Source organism: Pyxicephalus adspersus, chromosome 6 (genome assembly GCF_032062135.1).
Source record: "Pyxicephalus adspersus chromosome 6, UCB_Pads_2.0, whole genome shotgun sequence".
Lineage (NCBI taxonomy): Eukaryota > Metazoa > Chordata > Amphibia > Anura > Pyxicephalidae > Pyxicephalus > Pyxicephalus adspersus.
In genome coordinates, this window is record NC_092863.1 from 1,862,328 (window position 1) to 1,882,977 (window position 20,650).

The window sequence follows — 20,650 nt, forward strand, 5'->3', positions numbered from 1 at the left end:
TTTATTGTAATGAGTGGCTCTTACTGATACTGAATATTTGTTGTATTCTCCCTGTAGAAAATCACGGTTGCAGAATGTATAGAGACGCAGAGCAAAGCAATGACCATGCTGACAATAGAACAGCTCTCGTACCTTCTGAAATTTGCACTACAGAAGATGAAACAGCCAGGGGTAAGTCTGCTGTGATATGCGCTACACAGACACAGCTTCAACTTGCCCACTTTGATCTATGTTGTGTTATTTACTTTATGAGGGGGTTTAGACAACTTCCTGGGCAGCCTTTTTAGCACATTTTGCATTTAGCTTATGTCTGTTGGTAATATACTCCAGCAACTTCACTTGAGCGAATACAAGTGTGCTTTAAAGGTTTTTTGTTTTTATTGTGCTTTAAATCATTTAACCCTGAAGATGAAGACCATATTGCAAAGCTCTGTATAGATGTCAGATTGCTGTTGCTGGAAATTATATTTCTTTATTGGTTACGATGACAGATGAATGAACGAGAGCTGTAGACCTTGCACTGGTCTGCTGTTTGGTGAGGGAATAAGAAAGAATAGGCGAGGGTCACGCAGCTGCACTCCAATCTATTGGAAAAGATAGGGTCATTTTTGATCAGTCGTTGATTGACCCACCATGGCAGATGCATAAATTTGAGGATCACTGTACACATGTAAGATTATCACCTGAGACGATCACAACTGTTTTTCTTAGGCGACAATCATGTGACATGTGTGACTTAAGTGCAGTGTATATACATGATGCCTTTTATGCATGCAGTATATATGCACAAGGCTATAGTGGTCTCTCCCAGCATTGGTGAAGTAAAGGGGACTCTGTCACATCAATTGACTCTCCTGAGGACATAGGCAAAAGGTAATATTCCAAAAATGAATATACTGCCAGGGGCAATATTTTTGGGATATGGGGTCAGTGAACTTTTTTTTCCAGGTAGATGATTTAGGAAGCTTTTATTTCAGGTAATGCATTCTGCTAATGACAGGTTGACTTTTATAATTCGGTCCTTGATAAGCTGCTTGATCAGAAAGGAAATGGGCAAAGCAAAGAGATGCTCAAAGATGGTTATCCGTATTTCTGGCTGTAGGCCCGGATGTGAGCTGTGACTAAGAGAAAGGATTAGGAGAAACAGAAGCTGTGGATGTCAGTTGCTTGCTGCTGGCTTTTATTCTGTATCTGTGTGTGCCATGTTCTTCTAGAGAAACATTGTGGTATCTGTGAAAAAAGAGTAAAAAACTGTTCTTTATAAATTATATTTCTTTGCAGACAGAGCCATTCCAGAAGCCGGTTTCACTGGAGCAACACCCTGATTATGCAGAATATATATTTAATCCTATGGATCTCAGTACACTAGAAAAAGTAGGTGTTTATGTTCAGATGATACAATAGTGTGTGTCTACATGGCTGTCCCCTCTTTTCACTGAAGCTCAATTTTTTTATATAAGAATTTGCAGCATCAGCTTTTTTTCCTGCACACTATATGGCAACATGTAGGTCCCCCCTTTAAATCAACTTGTTGTACACTACAAAGATAAAAAAGGTAACGCATTGTGTGACTACTGGAACCAAGTGTAAAGAATATTATAAATTATGATTAGGAACTTGCTTAGAATACTTTCTGCGTTACAAACACTGCACAATAATTGCCCAAAGGCTCCAAGTTTGTGACCAACCAATTAACTTAAATATTTTTATGTTGGTGGGATTCTCACAGATGTTTTGCAACCATCAGAGCTCACAATGCACTGTGTGACATAATAGGCTGAAGTGCAAGTTTTTTTTTTTTTTTGCAGTGAAGGAAATCAATTGATTGGTGATTGTTTTGTACATTTATTTTATGCTTAACTAATGGAAAGAATGGAAAGATAAACGTGTCAGCAAGCCCAGCTTGTTCATATGAGAATATCTCAATCTTCCTGCGCTGGTTTCAAATTCATAATTGCTAGCTAGTAATACATTACATTTTACTGAGGCTTGTCAAATGGCATTGAGACATATACAGTAGATTACCTGTAGATCATAGTATGACTCACTAAAAAAAACAAACTAGTCCTGAGTAAGGTAATAAGGGTCCACTGTTTTATATATTGAAAAAGGATGTCATCAGTTGTGTTTCTTTATCCACTGTAGAGCCACCTTTAATTTGTATCATTTTCTTGATGTGAGTGTTTTTTATTAATATTTTGTGTTTAACATTAGCGAAGTATGAAAGACAACAGAATAGGCACAGCCCCTATTGAAGACATAATACAGCAGATACTCTGACCCCATATATGCTGGAAGGGCCCATTACAATATATTATCAGTTCTGTACTAAAATAGAAATTCTGCTGAATTGCAGCAGCTGTTCTGTGCCCAAACCCCATGCCACCCATTTTCACTTTACCCTTTACGCCTCAATTCCAGGATGCCGTCTGTACAAAGAACTAATATGTCATTGTTTTGTACCTGCAGAATGTTAAAAAGAAAATGTACGGTTGCACTGAAGCATTCCTAGCAGAAGCCAAGTGGATTTTACACAACTGCATTATTTACAATGGAGGTAAGTATTTATTATTATTTATAATAATAAACAGGATTTATATGGTGCCAACATATTACCCAGCACTGTTCATCAAATAGGGATTGCAAATGACAGACAGATATAGACAGTAACACAGGAGCAGGAGAGCACCATCCCCCGAAGAGCTTACAATCTGGGAGATGGAGGAAGTCTCACACAATAGTGGGGAAAATATGGAATGGTAGGAGGTAGTGAAGGTTTCAGAAGACAGAAGAAGATGGGTAGGCAAGTTTGAAAAAATGGGTTTTGAGTGCTCTTTTAAATGAGCAAAAAGTAGGAGCAAGCTATAGGACAAGGAAGAATAGGACAGAAAATGACTAGGAAGACCATTCCAGAGAGTTGGGGCAGCTCTAGAAAAGTCTTGTAGCCGTGCGTGTGATGAGGTTATGGGTGAAGAAGCCAGTAGTAGGTCACTAGAGGAATGAAGAGAGTGGCTTTGGGAGTATTTTTTTTTACCAGGTCAGAAAGGTAAGTGGGAAAGCAAAGGTGAATTTGATTCTAAGGTGAAATGGAAGCCAATGAAGAGAACTACAAAAGAAAAATATTGTGTTCTTTGTAGTAAGCATAAAACTGGGCAAAACATTTTACCTTCACTACGACCCACCATCCGAGTAACTTTAATCATTGTCAAGAGAGTTCTGTAAAAAAAAAACACTTTTGTTGTCATGTGTGTGTATTTATGTAATTGCTGTTTTTAAACAGACCTTTGACAAGAAATACAGAGGAGCCAAAAGTCTCTGTGCGATGTATGCTATAAATATAGATAAAATGATACCATGATCAGATGGTAAATTTAGACCTGATGATTTAGAGGGGGTGCCATCTGCTGCTAAGTGTAAGTTAGATCAGGGGACTTGTTTAATTGGTGCTTTATATTATCATATATACAGTGCCAGGACAGGGTCCTTTAGCATGCAAGGCAAGAAGAACAAAATTTGTACCACCACCACCACCCTCTGCCCTTTATGAGCAATGCTTTAGATGCACAGGTTGCAGATCCTGACCATTTTGTGCCCCTCTCTATAAAGTGGTCATGGTGAAGGCAGCCACCTCTTCAGTCGAATTCTCCCTGCTACACTTAAGAGAATCCCATTCTGCTCCCTCGATTTTTATCTACCTAACAAAAAGGGTAGGTGTGCTGTGTAGTACCGCAGAACGGAACCAGACAGGGCCTTGCCTAGATATATGCTTTCTAGTGAAACTTTTTGTTAGTGTTAGTGCAAGGGTAAGCACATCAGATTTAGAATTTTGTCCTTATAGCTGTAATGAGATTTACCACCACTTCCTGTCCTGAAGACCAAACAGTAATAAGGCAGCAATGCAAACAAAACTGAGGATCCAACCCTTCTCCTCTGTCTGTTTAGATAATGCTACTGGCAACTTTATCATGTAAGCTAGAATTATAAAACCAGTGCTCTTGTTGAGACCAAACAAAGTTTATTTCTTGTTCCTCAAAGAAAAGCTCAAAGGCTTTATATTTCAAGTTGTAGCAGCAAAAAGAACTTACACTGCAATGGATGTGATATTTTATTAGAATTGATTGGAGATTTGCCAGTGTCCATGAAATTGATGATATAAATGTCCACTACCTGTTTTTTTACCTTTTTTTTTTGTTACACTTGTCATATAACAGTACATAAACTGCATTGTATCATCTGTTTACCTTTTTTGTGTACCTGGATTTCTTACCATCATTTTGTATCTTCTCTACAGGAAATCACAAGTTGACGCAAACAGCAAAAGTTATAATCAAAATATGTGAACATGAGGTGAGCTCTATATGCAATACATAATGTTTTTTGCATAGGATTACACATTATTCAATAAAATCTATAGTTTATATTTTGCTTCCACTAGTTCCTCCTTTCACACTTCATCAACACAGGCAATGGTTGAGATGTTGTGAAGCTCCTTCTTCACTTCCATGCACCCAGAGGCCATTTGTCTCAATGGGCATGGTGATGGGTGACTGGTGTGGTTGGGCTGGCATGTTAGTTACTGGTTAGGTTGTAGACAAGGTGGCCAATAGCAATGCCGTCATTAGTGTGTCACCACATCGCAATTTATGTCCTAAGGACTACAAAGAGGAAGCATCTGCATTATGCTAAGCATCCTGCATCTGGAGTCAAGGAGGTGGCCATAAACAATAAAGTTTACAAGCTAAGGACAGGAAGCAACTTTGGAGAGACAGGTTTCAGGAAAGCACATAACAGAATGAAAATTCTTTTTTCATTTTCTTGTCTTCCTTAAAATGAGTATGCAAGTTATTTTCAGCTTCCTAAAGAATTATATAACTCCTGAATCATAAACTGTTCACCTATGGTACACAAACAGTGACTGGAACTTTTCCCTACAAATCTAAAACTTTGTTATACATACCTTTTAAAGAAGCTTGTATGTTCCTATTTGATGTTTTAGATTGTGATATATTTTGTGTGTTATTGCATTCGTCTCATGCAAACACAAACAAAGCAGCACTGAAGTATACAAATACATCAAACCAACAAAAGTTACTGAATATTGCAAATAAAATGATTCTCTTATTAGAAAAAGGCATTTAATCTTGGCAGTAGGCTATGAGTGGTTGTTGGAGGCCTCTTTTTTTATTTCAGATGTCATCTTCATCGTAATTTATTCATCCAGTTGTTGCTGACTGAGCAGCCTATACTATTTGACTGGTGGCCATCCTGTAATTCCATGTGATGTAGTATTAGATAACTATATAAGTATGTGGCACTGTAGCCAGATACCCAGACCGCCGTGCCGTTGCTCTTGGGGGGGTTACTAGTCTGTACACTATCCAGTCTCTGTTCTTTAAGCTTTCAAGGGATAATACATCAGATTAATTGTCTTTCAGCGGTTGTAGAGTTAACTTTATTTATGTGATGGCATTTGCTTCATCAGCACGCCATGTGGCCTGCTCAGCATTTTATAATGGCTGCTGATCTGTGTCTGGGATCTGATCCCTGGATCAGCATTATCTGCTGAGATCACTAGCACCCCCTGCTGTCCGGCAGTTCATTTGGTTGCTTTCTTTTTGATAACTGAACAAATCCTTGACCTTTTTTGCACGCATATTAGCACGCATATTAATGATTTTGGTATTTTGCAACACATTTGTCTAAAATTCATTTATTACAGACAAAGCTAATCAGTTAAAAGTCCAATATAGTTTTGGTATCTGTGGGGCTTAAACCCTGTGAACTAAAAAAAGGAAGTCATACATTTATTAGTGACATTACAACTATTATTTATATGTTTCTCCACGACTACATGCAGACCAAGCTGTCTAACAAAAGTAACAGAAGCATTCATACAAGGGGTGCACACAGAGGTCAGCTTTCATTGATATGTTTTGAACCCATATGGTTAAATTTGGGGTTTGTTTGTCCTTTAGCTGAAATCAACCTAATAAGACTTGTTCATTTAAAAGAACGTTGCTCTACTGGCAGGATAAGGAGGATACAAAACCATGTTACAGGAAAAGAAAAGCTACTTTCTTAATTAGCTGGAGGGTAAAAAGAACATGTGCAGCTATGTTCTCCTCGTGGTTGAAATATCGCTATTGGACCAAAAGGTGGATGGCATGTTGACGTTTTGTAAAGCCTTGTAAAAGGCTGTAATTTTACTGGCACAATGTGAAATTGATCTAAGCCGCTCAATGGCTTCAAGCAAGTCTCCTTGATTAGGCAGGCTGTTGTGATGTTTTTAGGAAGCTATGCAGAACCTCCTGCCTGCCCTTCCACCAGCTGTGATCTGCCTGGTTTGCAAGACCAAAAAAGTTCTATACTGAGAAAGAAATAAAAACTTTAATCATTAACATGCTAATGAAAAGGGTGGGGAGAAACAAGTAAGGTAATATATGAGCAGATAGAACTTACTGTAAATTATTTAGCATGCATCTAGACACTCAGCAGTGATGGAAATAGATAAAAGTTGTAGAGAAAACCTAAAACTTCTGATTCTTTTCTGGGTCAATGACAAGAAACATTACCAGGGAGTTAGCAAGCATTCTGCTGATTACTTTGCCTATGTACCCTATAATGCTTCAGTAAAGTATAGACCCAGTCATGGCATCACTAAATATGAAATCAAGTGTGCAATGAAAAAAGAAAGGTTTATAGGGCTAAATGATGAATCAGGGAAGACGATATATAAGCAGAATAAAACTTGGCTTTGAAGCAAAGCTTGGCATGCAGTTTGTGTTCTGTGGAATTCACAGTATCCAGACTGACAATATCAAATGGCTCTGGTTGAGTATCCAGATGCCTAAGACTATTAACACTAGTGAATATTGTGTGCACTCTTTGTCACCTCCCTAACCTTCCTGGTTTAGACAATTAAATTTGTGGATTTGTTGGACAAAGATATTTTCATAACCAACCCACAACTGTAATAATGTTTGCAATATCTGGTTAAGACTTCTATTTCCTGCTACCACTATTCGGCACATGCAAGTAGAAGAAATGACCAGACTATCAGTTTTATTGATGCTAAATATGGCCCTGTTTTGATGCTAATTTTTCCCTTTTGTTCCTTTACAGATGAACGAGATTGAAGTTTGTCCTGAATGTTATTTAGCCGCTTGCCAAAAAAGAGAGAATTGGTTTTGTGAACCGTGTGTAAGTATAAAAGTTCAAAAAAGAGCTTAGTAATATAACAAGAAATCTGCTTATTGAGAAAGCTTCTATTTACCAACAATACTGTACATGCTTTATGGAGGATTTGGGTTTCAACCTGTTCTTATAATAAATAGGACAACAGTTATGTATATCCAATGTTGGGTTAGCAATCATGTCCTCAATAAAGGCATGCTTATGAAATAGATGAAATTCTGTTTCTCATTGGGGAGATATTCACACAACAAGCAAATGAGAGAAAATCTCTCTAAAGTGATGGTTTCCCCCATCTCTTTCAGTCCTAGTAAAATGGTCATCAAGGTATACACCAAGGGATATTCCTCCCTAAGCATGAGATGCCATTAGTCAGTGAGTAATTTAGGACATTGCAAAGCTGATTATTTGGATTATTTCTGACAGAATGTGACTGTAAGATAGGAAACCACTGCAAGTATTAAAAACACACTACTGCCCCCACACTGCTAGTTAGCAACAGCTTCATCTGTGACCAAGGACTGGATAATCAGAAATGCTACTGGTAGATACAATTTCTAGCACATCTATAAAGCCCACAAGCCCAAGAGTCTCACATATAGTTGAAGGAATATGTGTAAGTTGGACACCACGATAAAGGTACCCTACCCCCCCAACAGTTATCTAGAGAATGTAATTTTAGCTTTCACATTTACTGTTCTGTCAGCATATTTAGCATTTTGTTCCCAATGAGCAAAACCAGAAGTTGTGGTGGAGACCCTTATGGTGTTCAGCATGCATTTTTAATCTGATAAAACCACTTGGACATGAGAAAACACATCGTTCTCAATACAGCTTGTTCATTTATTAATTGTGTTGCCGTGCACTGGGAATACATTGAGTGTGCTGCATTTTTTATGCATTGAGCCATTCAGATAAGAAAAAACATGTCTGAAACGCATGCCTACAGAATGCATAAGAATAAAAGCATATTAGTGAGAACTGTGCTGTATACAATATGGAAATTAGGCATTTGGAGACTTGTTTTTTTAGAGTTGATGTGTTCAATCTTGTGTTTTTTTTTCATCAGAGTAATCCACATCCCCTGGTGTGGGCAAAGTTAAAAGGTTTTCCTTTCTGGCCAGCAAAGGCCTTGCGAGATAAAGATGGCCAGGTGGACGCTCGCTTCTTTGGACAGCATGACAGGTGGGATTACACGCATGTATTTTCTGTTCTGTTTTGCAGAAAAAATTGTTCAATAAAATCCAGGCTTAATAGTCAGGTCTGTGCCCTGCTGCCTATGTCCACCAGATTGTGATAGTAGCATGTAGAATCTGCCTTTATATTTGTACTCTTTGTGTATTTGTCCCTGTCATACTTAAAGTTCATTGGAAGGTTTGCTGTATCTGTGCCCCTTTGCTTGAAGGTGAATGGGGGACAGCAGGTGGTGGAATGCCAGTGTTTATTCTCAACTTTGCTGGCTGTGACAGGCGGACATGGAGAACATTTACAGCCAGCTCCCAGTTTGTCTTAGAGACTCTTGTCACATTGTTCATTGAGGTAAAATTGTGTCAAGCCATTCTCCCACTCTCTCCAGCACTATTATCTCCTCTGTTGTACCGAGATTAATATTAATAAATAATAATAATACCTGATTCTTACTATTATTGGAAGTTATGTGATCTCATTCCCTGTTGCAGTGCTCAGGCTTAGCAGGCAGTCATCATATGCGGGATCTATTTATTTATTGTTTCGTTATTCATGTTAGGTATTTGGAAGCCAGTAAGGCTACATACACACTTCAGATGATTCTCATCCTATAACCGTCTCAGAGCTGATATCGGACGAGAATCTGGCGTGTGTATAGCGCTCGTCATCTGCCGTTCCAACGACCGTCTCCATTGTGGGGAGGACGAACGAGAAACAATCATAATTAATTAAAGTGAATGGGGGAGAGCGCGGCAGGGTATCGCTACTTCGTTCTCCCCTCTTCATGGAGCAGAATGGTGCTGTATGTACAGCACTCGTTCATGCATCATGCAGTTATTGTGCATGTGTACGCAGCCTAAGATCTAAGTTAAAATTAAAAAGACAATAGTTGTGGTTTTGGCTAACATTCATGTTTTATTTATTCCCCCAGGGCCTGGGTCCCCATGAATAACTGCTACCTCATGTCTAAAGAAATCCCCTTCTCTGTTAAAAAGACAAAAAGCATTTTCAACAGTGCAATGCAGGAGATGGAGGTCTATGTGGAAAACATTCGCAAGCGTTTTGGCGTTTTTAACTATGCTCCCTTTCGGACACCTTACACACCCAACAACCAATACCAAATGCTGCTGGACACCAGTAATCCAGGTGCCGGCACTGCTAAAACAGACAAGCAAGAGAAGATCAAGCTGAACTTTGACATGACCGCTTCACCGAAAATCCTAATGAGCAAGCCTATGTTAAACAGCGGCGGGGGCAGGCGGATTTCATTAACAGATATGCCTCGGTCGCCAATGAGCACAAACTCATCCGTACACACAGGTTCTGATGTAGAACAAGATGCCGATAAAAAAGCTGTATCCAGTCACTTCAGCGCAAGTGAAGAGTCGATGGACTTCATTGATAGAAGTACAGGTATGAAAGAAAAGGGAACAGAACCAATACCTTATGGGACATTTACAAGGTTTTGTATGTCTGATACCTTTGATTGCTACTTAATGAACATTTACCAATCTTTCAACCATTTCAAATCAAATTTTTTTTTAATTTCAGATGAAATTGTAAACTTTTTTTGTGTGTGTGTGTGTGGTCTAAACCACTTTTTAAATTGATTATGTCTTTAGCAAAAATTAGAGCGATTGACACTAAATTGGCCAACATTATCATGACTGTAAAGAAATACTGAGGGTCCAATGGTGATGAATCATTTTTCCACTCATTCACCTGTAAAAAAGGTGAAGGAGATTTTCTTGCGCTCAGGTGACGTGCTGCCTGTAGAGTAATCCATATTTTTTGCAGTACAGGATCTGATGAGACTTCTTTAAAGTGCCTGAGAAAAATATAATTATTGGATAATACATGACCATAAGGACGAAAGGTGTGCATTGGCACATGTGTGGCTTTCACCTCATTACTTCTACTTTGCCTTGCTTTATGTGGGTGGTCAGCATCTTCCCTAAAAATCTATAAGATGTGGCAAGACAGAAATTCTTTGGATAACTGATAACATTAAAGTTATGGAGAATGTAAAAAAAAAACACACCAAGTAATGTACAATCTGTACAGTTCTGTCAATTTAATTTTAGCTTAGGTCTAAGAATCCAACATTTAAAGTTAAACCCCAGCCATTTAATAAAGATAACACCAGCGAATGCAGTCATGTGTTTATTAAAAAAAATCATTAAATGTATTTAAACTCCAACCATTGTTGTATTTCCACTGGGGAGAAGGTGAACAATTCTAGGAGCTAGATAGATGTGCTGTAATCACATGAAGACTGCAGAATTAGGCAAAATGATTGAATCGGCATGCTGCTTCTCTACTGTCCAAGCTTAAAGAGTGGGTGGAAAAACTGTTTATGCTTTTTTGTTTAACTTCATTAGAGAAAAATCAGATCACCTTTTAGTCCGTGCATTGTGGCAGAGTTGTGAAAGCTTAATGAGAGACAGACAAAACCTTTTGGAGGTAAACCACTCCTATATATGTTTATCATATTTGTATTTAGTTGTTAGCCCGGCATTCAGCTTTAATAAAATAGAATCATTAAATGAATGTGAGAAAAAGATTTCCTCAGATTGCATAATAAAATTTTTTGAAGTTATAAGTTAGTTCCCCATTGACTTAATGGCTTTGCAATTTTTTCACAGCTTCTCCTGTTTCTACCAAGACGGGGCATGGAGGAAGTATCACGGACAGCCCGAAACCTTTCTCCCCCCAATCTTCCACACCGTTACCATCTAAACCAGACAGAAGCAGCAGCACTGGGAGCATTCTCAACCTCAACCTCGGTCAGTGACTACCGGTAGTCAGAAAAGGCTTCAAAGCACACATGATTTTGTGAAAATGCCGGCATTTGGTGGTAGAGGAGATAAACCAATGGCAGAAATTACCTTGTAGCAAATTTAACTCCACCAAGCTTGTCATGTGCATCCAATGTATATAGGTGCTAGTAGAAATGACAAATCTCTGGAATATGCAGAAAATTCAATTCAAATTTTTTCTTTGACAGTGCAAAGCAATCCGATAACATACTGTTAATTTAACCTTCGGGTTTGCTCTCACAAATGAATCACAGGCTCACATTAAGCTGATTGTTTTTGCTTACCCATCTAAAAACTGTGAAGACGCCATATTTTAAGTTAAGACTTAAATCATGAAAGCTGTGCTTAATATGACAAGCAGAGAACAAAGGAATGGTCAGTTCTTATAGGTGATCCACAGCTGATATTAGCCTCCATTCTTAATATCCATTCTATGTTCTGCATCATGTCTCTTTGTGAGGCATCTTGGTGGATGAGCAGGGCTTAACATCATCACGTTAGAACTGCCCACTTTTGTTTACTAATAAGATGGCTGGTAAGGAAATGATTGTGCCAGAGTGGTGATAGAGAAAGCACTGATCCAGTAGAGTTGATTGAGCAGAAGCGGGGCGTTCTTTGCACCGCAGGACCTCAGGTACAGCTTGCACCCCAGCAAGAAGAATAGTAAGCAGCACAACAGTTCTATGGATGTTCTCACACTGCATATCTACATTTATAATGCCACAAAACAGGAGCACACTGCCATTTTAGGTACACATTCAAGAAAAAGGGTGCATTTTTATGGTTATGCTTAGGCACAGTTACCATTGCTAAAGATAGCCGATTTTCACTTTTTGAGTTCAGATCAATGTTTAAAAAAATGCACATAAACAATTTATATATTTGAACCAGCTGAACTTGATTTCTGTGCTTAGATCGTAGTAAGGCAGAGATGGACTTAAAGGAGCTCAGCGAGTCCGTTCTTCAGCAGTCAACACCCACGTCCCTCATTTCCCCGAAGAGGCAAATTCGCAGTCGCTTTCAACTGAACCTGGACAAAACCATTGAAAGCTGCAAAGCCCAATTAGGTATCTTCTACTTTTTATTACCTGTAGATGGGCCCCTAAAAGCTTCACATTAGATTGTTTGATTGATAAGGATTATCGTCTTTTTAAACTCAGGAATTAACGAGATTCCAGAGGATGCGTATGCTGCAGCAGAACACAGCGATTCCGAAGAGTCCGAGAAGACAGACTCTAGCGACAGCGAGTATGTGAGCGAAGAGGAGAAGCCTAAGAATGAGCGACATGAGGACGACAAGGAAATTGTAAAAGCTGAAAAGGCGATCTCCCCTTCGTTGTCGGTAAAGAAGAAGGCCAAACAGGCCAGTGTGGCAGAAACAAAAGATAACAGTAAAAGTACTTCTGCGGTGGTGGAGAAGGGGGAGGTGGCAGTGAAGGAGAAGCCAGCACCTGCCGTGGAGAAAGACACTCCTGATAAAATCAAAGCGCACCCCGTTAAGGAAAAACTCAAAGGGAAAGACGATACAGATTCGCCAACAGTGCGCCTTGGTCTGGACTCAGACTCTGAGAATGAACTTGTCATAGACCTTGGGGAGGATCCCTCGGGACGAGAAGGACGGAAATATAAGAAAGAGGCCAAGGAGCCCACAGCAAAGCACTCAGAAAGTATGTCTTTTTTCATCCTTATGGTAATAAAATGATACAGAAATGTCTACTACAAATAAATGCCTGTACCCTGATTTGTTCTTCATTTATAGAGACCATGGTGATTTTCCATTCTTTGCAAGAGAATCTTACATTACTTTTTATTTTCTTAGATTGTGATGGATATGGAAACTCCTGACACCTTTTACATGTTGCATCACATTAGTTCTTTCTGCTGGTCAGAAGTCTGGATTATAATTAAATAATTCTGACTTTTGTGGTGTTATTGTTGCAAATCCACATCCACATTACAACCTTCCTAATGACTTTGTTTAGTTCTAGTAGGAAAGATATAAAACCTGTGTCCAGTTTTTATTCCTGTTTGTGGTACTGTTCTGGTGATCACAGAAACTAAGAGTAAATCTGTCAATTGAGGTAATAGACTATGGTAAAAAATAAAAAGCAGTTCTCACAGAAGAGACAAGATAGCGTCTGGATGTAATACATTCCAAGACCGACTATCACAGTCACAAACGTTAAGTTGTTTTGTTTTTGTATTCATGAATATAATGTGCTACATCATTTTTATATTGGCTTACAGAATTGGATATCCAGATGTATGAGGAATCAGTGTAGTAATGGGTTACTTCTATAGTACTGGTTTTGGGCTCCAGCAATCCAAAGACCCCATAAGCAGAGGGCAGTATAATTTGCCACACATAGCACCTCTGAACTCAATTTATACCCTGACATTTTCAAGTCTGTTAAAGGCTGTATGTTTGGTTTTTGCAATCTGCTGCTCATTGTTTTATGAGTGTATATCTTGCTTTAAGGTTTTCTCTCACTAAATATTTTTTTTTTGCACAGGTAAGGCCTCTTCTAATAACAGTAGTCAGCCAGCAGTGGAGACCCCAATCATGACGCGTTCTGCAGCCCAGGCTGCCCCTGCAGTTGGGGTGACAGTGACCACCAGCGCAGTAGCCTCTGCCACTACTCAGGCTGCAGCTACAGGGAGCCCAGTGAAAAAACAGAGACCCCTCTTGCCTAAAGAGACTGTACCCACAGTGCAGAGGGTGGTATGGAACCCATCTAGTTCCAAGTTTCAAACCTCGTCCCAAAAATGGCACATGCAGAAGGTGCAGAGACAGCAACAGCAGCAACAACAACAACAACAACAACAGCAGACAACGACCCAGCCAAGCACCCCAGCACCACCTCAGTCTCCACAAGGCACAAGATACCAAACGCGGCAGGCTGTTAAAGGTATGAACCTGACATCTCTAGCCTCCAGAGAGATTTTTATTTTGTCAGCACCATCCCAGCCGTCTATTGTTAAATGTGTGTTATATTCAGACTTCTCATATGATGAAGACAGTAAAATTATCATTTCTTGGATTTATTGAAGCAAGGTTATAGCCCCCATCGCTAACATCCAATGAGATTATCTGTTTCAATATCTTACTTGCCATTATTATAAGAAATAATGCATTGTGGCGTTAGGACTGTCATCAGGGATGATCTAATATAGCTGAAATTTTGTAGCGTCATTAGAGAGATGAAACCATACTGTCTGCTGTGAAAAACTATTGCTCTCCTTTTAGAACCAACAAAAGGACAAAATGTACACTTAAAGTATTCTCGGTGTTCGTTCTGGAATTCTAATATTATACACCTGCATTATATGTTTATTTGATGTAATCCTTTTGTAATTTTAGCTGTACAGCAGAAGGAAGTCACACAGACTACAACTACGTCCACTATAACACTGGTCACCAGTGCACCACCACTGGCCGTTGTGACCAGCCCTGGACAGTCCCTGAATTCCTCCATCACCAGCGACTTGCCCATTGCAACCGCCTCTGCCGATGTGGCCGCTGACATTGCTAAATACACCAGCAAGGTAAGCCATGATGATGATCATCATAAAGTCTTTTCCTTTTGCAGCATATATGGCCACTTTTTTTACATAGCTTGATGACAGCATTTTGTCATCAAGCTATGTAAAGGAAAAAAGGAGAAAGGAAAAGGAGAAGGAAAGCATTGCATTAGGATTAGGATGCATGCTGTAATGAATTTTAGAACTGGGAAAAAATATCTGGGCATTTTAGTTGAATGATATATATTAACTGTGAATATTTTCCATCACCAAGTTCTATCACTGGGAACCCAGTGACAAGTGTTATCCATTTTGAGCCATAACACAACTTTCTACTTTTGTTTTCAGATGATGGAGGCCATAAAGGGCACAATGACCGAAATCTACAATGACTTATCCAAAAACACAACAGGAAGCACCATAGCAGAGGTATGCTGTGTGCATGTCTCCCTTTCAACACTAATGACCGTGTAATTTTAGTAAATGTGTATAAATACACCTTTCACACCCAAAAACAATTGTTTCCTTAAATATATGTCTCAATTCAAGAGCAACAAATAAAATGCATTGCGGTTTAACAGCCCCTAGATATGGTGGCTCTGGTCATTTTATTGTCCTGTTTTGTAATGGTATTACACTTCCCCATCTAGGGGGGCAATGCTCACTGTACAGTATTCATGAAGGAGCAGCGTTGTCACCTAGTGTGTGAATGTGGGAGGGAGTGTGTTCTGTAAAGACTGCAAAAAATTAAATGCTGGGGTTTATGTAAATTTTATCTACTCTCACCACCAGTCAATACATATGGCTATGTAACATTTTGCTTGATTGTCTACTCCTAAACTCAGTATCTTGTCATTATCACAGATCCGCCGATTAAGAATCGAGATTGAGAAACTACAGTGGCTTCATCAGCAAGAACTCTCTGAAATGAAGCATAACCTGGGTAAGGAGACTAATGGGTGTCGGGGTTCATATAGCCTGTGCTTTGAAATCTTATGTACATGGGAGACATAGAAAAGAGGTGCTGTATTATCCTTATATCTGCACATAAGTTATCATTCACTGTGGTTAAAATATGTGTCCACAGAGATGATTTAAGGCAGCATAGGTATGGTTATAGTACTCCCGTGGCCCCATTAGCACCAGTTTATCTTGAATAGTACAGCTTGGTCAAGTTGTTTCATACACAGATAAAAAACCTGCAAGTCACTTTTTTTATTTGCCATTAAAGGTTCTTTGTAAATTTATACCAAGCTTAGTTATTTTAAAAGATCTGTCTCTTTCTCTGAAAAGAATTGTAATATTTTGTGATGATTGTATTTGTATTTTGAGCGTGTTATTAGTAGACAGCTATTTACATTTATACACTGCCACCTGCTGCTCAGGAATACCATTACAGCTTATTTGTAATAAAACTGTATTAGTTCTAAAGCTGCGTACACACTTGCAATAATTATTGTTGAAAACGAACGACTAATGACCGATCGTCTGATAATTGTTATCAAAAAAAGTGCAAAACGATGCTGACGAACGAGGATTGTCGCTGGAAACGAATGACCGTCCTGGTGGATCTGATTGAGCGACAATCGTTCACTATCTATTGTGTGTACGGTCGTTCAGTGATCATGGATGGTTCTGTAGTACACTTTCTCCTTTACATATCACTTCATGCATCGTTTAAACGATCTTATCTAGCGTGTGTACGCTATTAGTGGATTATATTTGAACATTCGTATTGTTACAACATGTACAGAATTGTTCACAATACGATCGTTCAAAATATTTGTGCATAATCATTAGTCGTTTGTTTTCTAACAATAATTATTGCAAGTGTGTACCTAGCTTTACAGTCCACCCACCACAGGATACTCAATTTATCCTTTTTTGCATTTTAAGAGGTAATATAGAGACCATCACTGTGTATTATGCTGCAGAAGGTTACTCTGCCACAAAATCAACATTGTTTTAGCACATGCCTGTCTATGACAGCTAACATTATCTTTCTGGTTGTTTAACTTTTAGTTATGTGATGTCCTTTTTTTTAATAATTAGCAAGTGTTTTTTGTTTGACCAGTGCTGAGTCCTAACAACATTTCTGTTTTGATCTAGAACTCACTATGGCTGAGATGAGGCAGAGTCTGGAGCAAGAAAGGGACCGGCTAATAGCGGAAGTAAAGAAGCAAACGGAGCTAGAGAAACAGCAAGCGGTGGATGAGACAAAGAAGAAACAGTGGTGTGCCAACTGCAAGAAAGAAGCTATCTTCTACTGCTGTTGGAACACCAGCTACTGTGACTACCCCTGCCAGCAAGCCCATTGGCCAGAGCACATGAAGTCTTGCACACAGTCAGGTAAGGAGGTCACCGGACAGCACTGCAGAATATCACAGCGAGGTGGGCCACTTGTTCAGATTTAGAATTTCCCTTTGTTCCAAATACATGATGTGTGGAAGGTTTGGTATTATGGTATGTTATTATGTACAGACTGATCGTCACTTGATCTAAAATGAATAAATGGACATTTGCAGTCACCAGTATCTGTGGTTGTACAAGAGCACCATCGTTATCATGCTTTGACCCCGTCTGATTATTTTACACAACCATTTACCAAAAAAAGAGACTCAAAGTTTACTATTAAGCACCACACATGTCAGAAGTGCCTTGGTGTAGCAGTATTTCATCCACATGTATTTGCAAATATATGGAAATAAAGTTACACTCATTATGATAAAGCAGAAATGTCAATGCAGTCACAGTTTAATGCCTGGCGTTGAGCAGGTATATTGATGGCCTCACTTTATTTTAATAAAAGTTTTTATTTCCTTAACATATGACTGAATCTGTATGTAAACAGTAATAAAGAGCATTAATACTAATCTGTATCTCCCCTACAGCCACTGTGACACAGCAGGAAGCGGAGCCAGAGCTTGATAAATCAGCGCAGGCCGCAGCCAGCATCCAACCTCAGCCCACTGAAACCGCCACCACGCCCAAAGAGAAGGAGAGTGCCACGGACAAGAGCAAAGAGAGTGTCACTGTACGTATCGCTGGTCGATAGCTTGCCCACCTCCAAAGTGAGTGAAGACAAATCTGTGTGTGTGTGCGTCTGTCTGTTTGTCTGCAGGGGACAGAAGTTTTTTTTTTTTTTAATTGCTTGATGCCTATCTCCCAGAATGCTTCATGTTTTATTTGCCATTCATGCCTTATATGCAGTATGTCCCTGACCCCAGAGCCTGACTTACCTGCTGTATAGTGCTTTCAGATGTATGATCAGCCCTATGTGTCTGTGTTCTGCCTCTGGCTGACAGCAAGTTCCTTACCTCCTTCTAAATATTATCTAGCTTAAACAGAGGGTGAAATTTATTACTATTTGGCTTTTATTGCAGCTTGTGTCTTTGTTGAATTTTATCTTACTTCCTGTCCTGGGACCAAACGGGAAATGAAGTTATCTTCCTAATAAAGGCACACACAAATAAAAACCAAGGTTTTATTAAGCCTTTATAAACCTGAAAACAACATTATAATGTATTACTGGTCTTTAGTTGTGGTAAACGCATTTCCATCTCTCTATCTCTGTACTGTATCTGTGGAGGAGCAGTGATTTCATCCTATCCAAGAAACACAGAACACCTACCTCTCTTCTGATCTCCATAATGGTGTTCTGTAGTCCTTAGGTGATATCTGTAAATAATGTAACCATTAGGAATGTAGCACTGGGAAAGTTGACAAGATTTCTGGCAGGATGAACGTGTATTTATTTTATACTCCAATTATATATTTAATGGACCAAATGGGAAAAAATAAGAGAAGCTTATTCTGAGGGTTTACACACACTTTAAATGACACTTTGGGTCTAAGTGACCACACCAAATGTTTGAAAATAGCCCTAAACACAGGGGAAATTTCATTTTCATGGCCAGGTCTGTTTATTCATTGTGTCCTCACTCCCAAATACACTCGATGAATAAGTCCTGGATAAGGAGAGCTTTGATAATATACTTACCTGGCACCTAGGTGAGCATGACATCATCTGGCTAAATCTTGGAGACTGTTCAGTAAGCCAAATGTTGCAGGTAGGTGATCCTGTACTGTGCTGCATCACCCTTGTTCTAGATTTGGGCTAAGAAACATTACCAGGGATCTTGTCAGCAGAAAGATAATGTCAACCTACAAACTACAGACATCAGTGAAAGGTGAGTACAATATCTAACTATCCCCCGCCTACCCTGCTACCCCCTCGGGTATTTTCTATGCAGCAGTTAAGGAGGGGAAAGAAGCCACTCTAAATAAACAGACCTGGTGTAATTCGGCTTTGGCCCCTCCTCATTCTGTGCCAAACTGAAAAAAAAATATTTTGTCCTAATTTTCCTTAAGAAGATCTAAAGTCCTATATAACATGCAGACACATAAAACCAGCACACATAATGAACGGATGTGACTGCCTTGAAAATTTGTGTGTAAACTCCACCCAAGATGAATGCGTTTGATGGGACATTGATAAAAATCCAAAGATTCACTTGACTTTGTTATGCGATACGATTGAATGTTGTGTGAGACAGAAGCAGAACACCCAGAATCCTCCCCTCTCCCGCTAAACTGTGAGATAAAACGCCATTGGTCAGTTGTAGAACACAGACATATATGGAGCCTGAATCTCACCCATCCGTAGCCATCACTGTCCTCCATCTAAGGTTCCCTGTGCTGTCCCTGCAGATAGCAACAGGTGTGACAAGCAGCCAGCCTATAAAACTGGTCCACGTGCCTCAGACCACGGCCTTTATCCCAACTTCTCATCCCACGATTGTAAGTACCAGAGCTCTCATCCAGTCTGTTGTTGGCATCGAGTAGTGTAGTAGCTCAGTGTCTCTTTTTTTTTTTTCCTCTGTGGCTTCTGAAGTTTGGTTTTCACCAGTCCCCCCAATCCTCTTCTCCCTTCCCCTGTCGTTCACCCTACTTTTACTTTGCTCACTTTACTGTGTAGCCTGAGCTGTCATACACATCTCTCCCGCATTTCTTTGGCTGTGGCATGACAATGAACAAATAACTAAGACGTCTCTCTCTCCAGGTATAAATAATGGTCATGGTGTGCATGTTACTGCATATCTGTATGATGTATTTATGTTGCAGCGTATGCAAACCTCTGTGATTCCCTCATAGCAAAAACAAGAGTTCTGTCAGTTTATTGATATATGTGCTGTTTGGTTTTCTTTGTTGGCTTGAATCATATTTGTACTTTACAACATTTTCCTTTATAAACTTTGCAAATATTTAGTTTAAAAACTACATTTACAAAATAGTGGCATTGCAACATATTGGAAGTCTATCGAGATGTCTGGCTAGGGTTTGTTCACTAGAATCCAGATTAGGTTAACTATAGATGGCATGAAAATGGATCACTATGATATAAAACTAAATGTATGACAAGTTTGTGATAGTCACATCTATACTATGTACCCAAATGCATATGGACACCTGACCATAAAACCTTTACTAAATAACCAAAAGCATGAGGACACCTGACCATCACACCTATACTTCATACCCCAAATCATGAGGACACCTGACCATCACACCTTTACTATATATCCAAAAGCATGAGGACACCTGACCATCACACCTTTACTATATATCCAAAAGCATGAGGTACTATATATCCAAAAGCATGAGGACACCTGACCATCACACCTATACTATATACCCAAATGTATGAGGACACCTGACTATTACATCTATAGTATATACCCAAAACATGAGGACACTTGACACATACTATAGACCTAAATGTATGAGGACACCTGACCCTTACACCTATACTTTATACCCAAAAATATGAGGACACCTGACCATCACACCTATACTATATACCCAAATGCATGAGGACACCTGACCATCACACCTATACTATATATGCAAAAGCATGAGGACACCTGACC

The 20,650-nt window shown here is 39.3% G+C and overlaps 1 protein-coding gene across 8 annotated transcripts in view; it reads left to right on the plus strand.

Annotated features, from left to right (window-relative positions):
• The window catches only part of ZMYND8 (zinc finger MYND-type containing 8), a 64,722-nt gene that overhangs the window by 42,184 nt on the left and 1,888 nt on the right, over positions 1–20,650 (plus strand). For 6 of the 8 annotated variants that reach the window (XM_072414120.1, XM_072414118.1, XM_072414121.1 and 3 more), the window contains 17 exons: positions 58–171; positions 1,282–1,374; positions 2,470–2,557; positions 4,292–4,347; positions 7,123–7,200; positions 8,261–8,376; positions 9,311–9,792; positions 11,025–11,165; positions 12,113–12,265; positions 12,359–12,865; positions 13,712–14,107; positions 14,560–14,744; positions 15,069–15,149; positions 15,585–15,663; positions 16,830–17,069; positions 17,612–17,754; positions 19,431–19,520. In XM_072414120.1, coding sequence (XP_072270221.1) covers positions 58–171; positions 1,282–1,374; positions 2,470–2,557; positions 4,292–4,347; positions 7,123–7,200; positions 8,261–8,376; positions 9,311–9,792; positions 11,025–11,165; positions 12,113–12,265; positions 12,359–12,865; positions 13,712–14,107; positions 14,560–14,744; positions 15,069–15,149; positions 15,585–15,663; positions 16,830–17,069; positions 17,612–17,754; positions 19,431–19,520 — 3,042 coding nt within the window. Of the gene's footprint in view, positions 1–57; positions 172–1,281; positions 1,375–2,469; positions 2,558–4,291; positions 4,348–7,122; positions 7,201–8,260; positions 8,377–9,310; positions 9,793–11,024; positions 11,166–12,112; positions 12,266–12,358; positions 12,866–13,711; positions 14,108–14,559; positions 14,745–15,068; positions 15,150–15,584; positions 15,664–16,829; positions 17,070–17,611; positions 17,792–19,430; positions 19,521–20,650 lie in introns of all 8 variants that reach the window. The other 2 variants (XM_072414125.1, XM_072414124.1) reach the window with 2 other exon arrangements.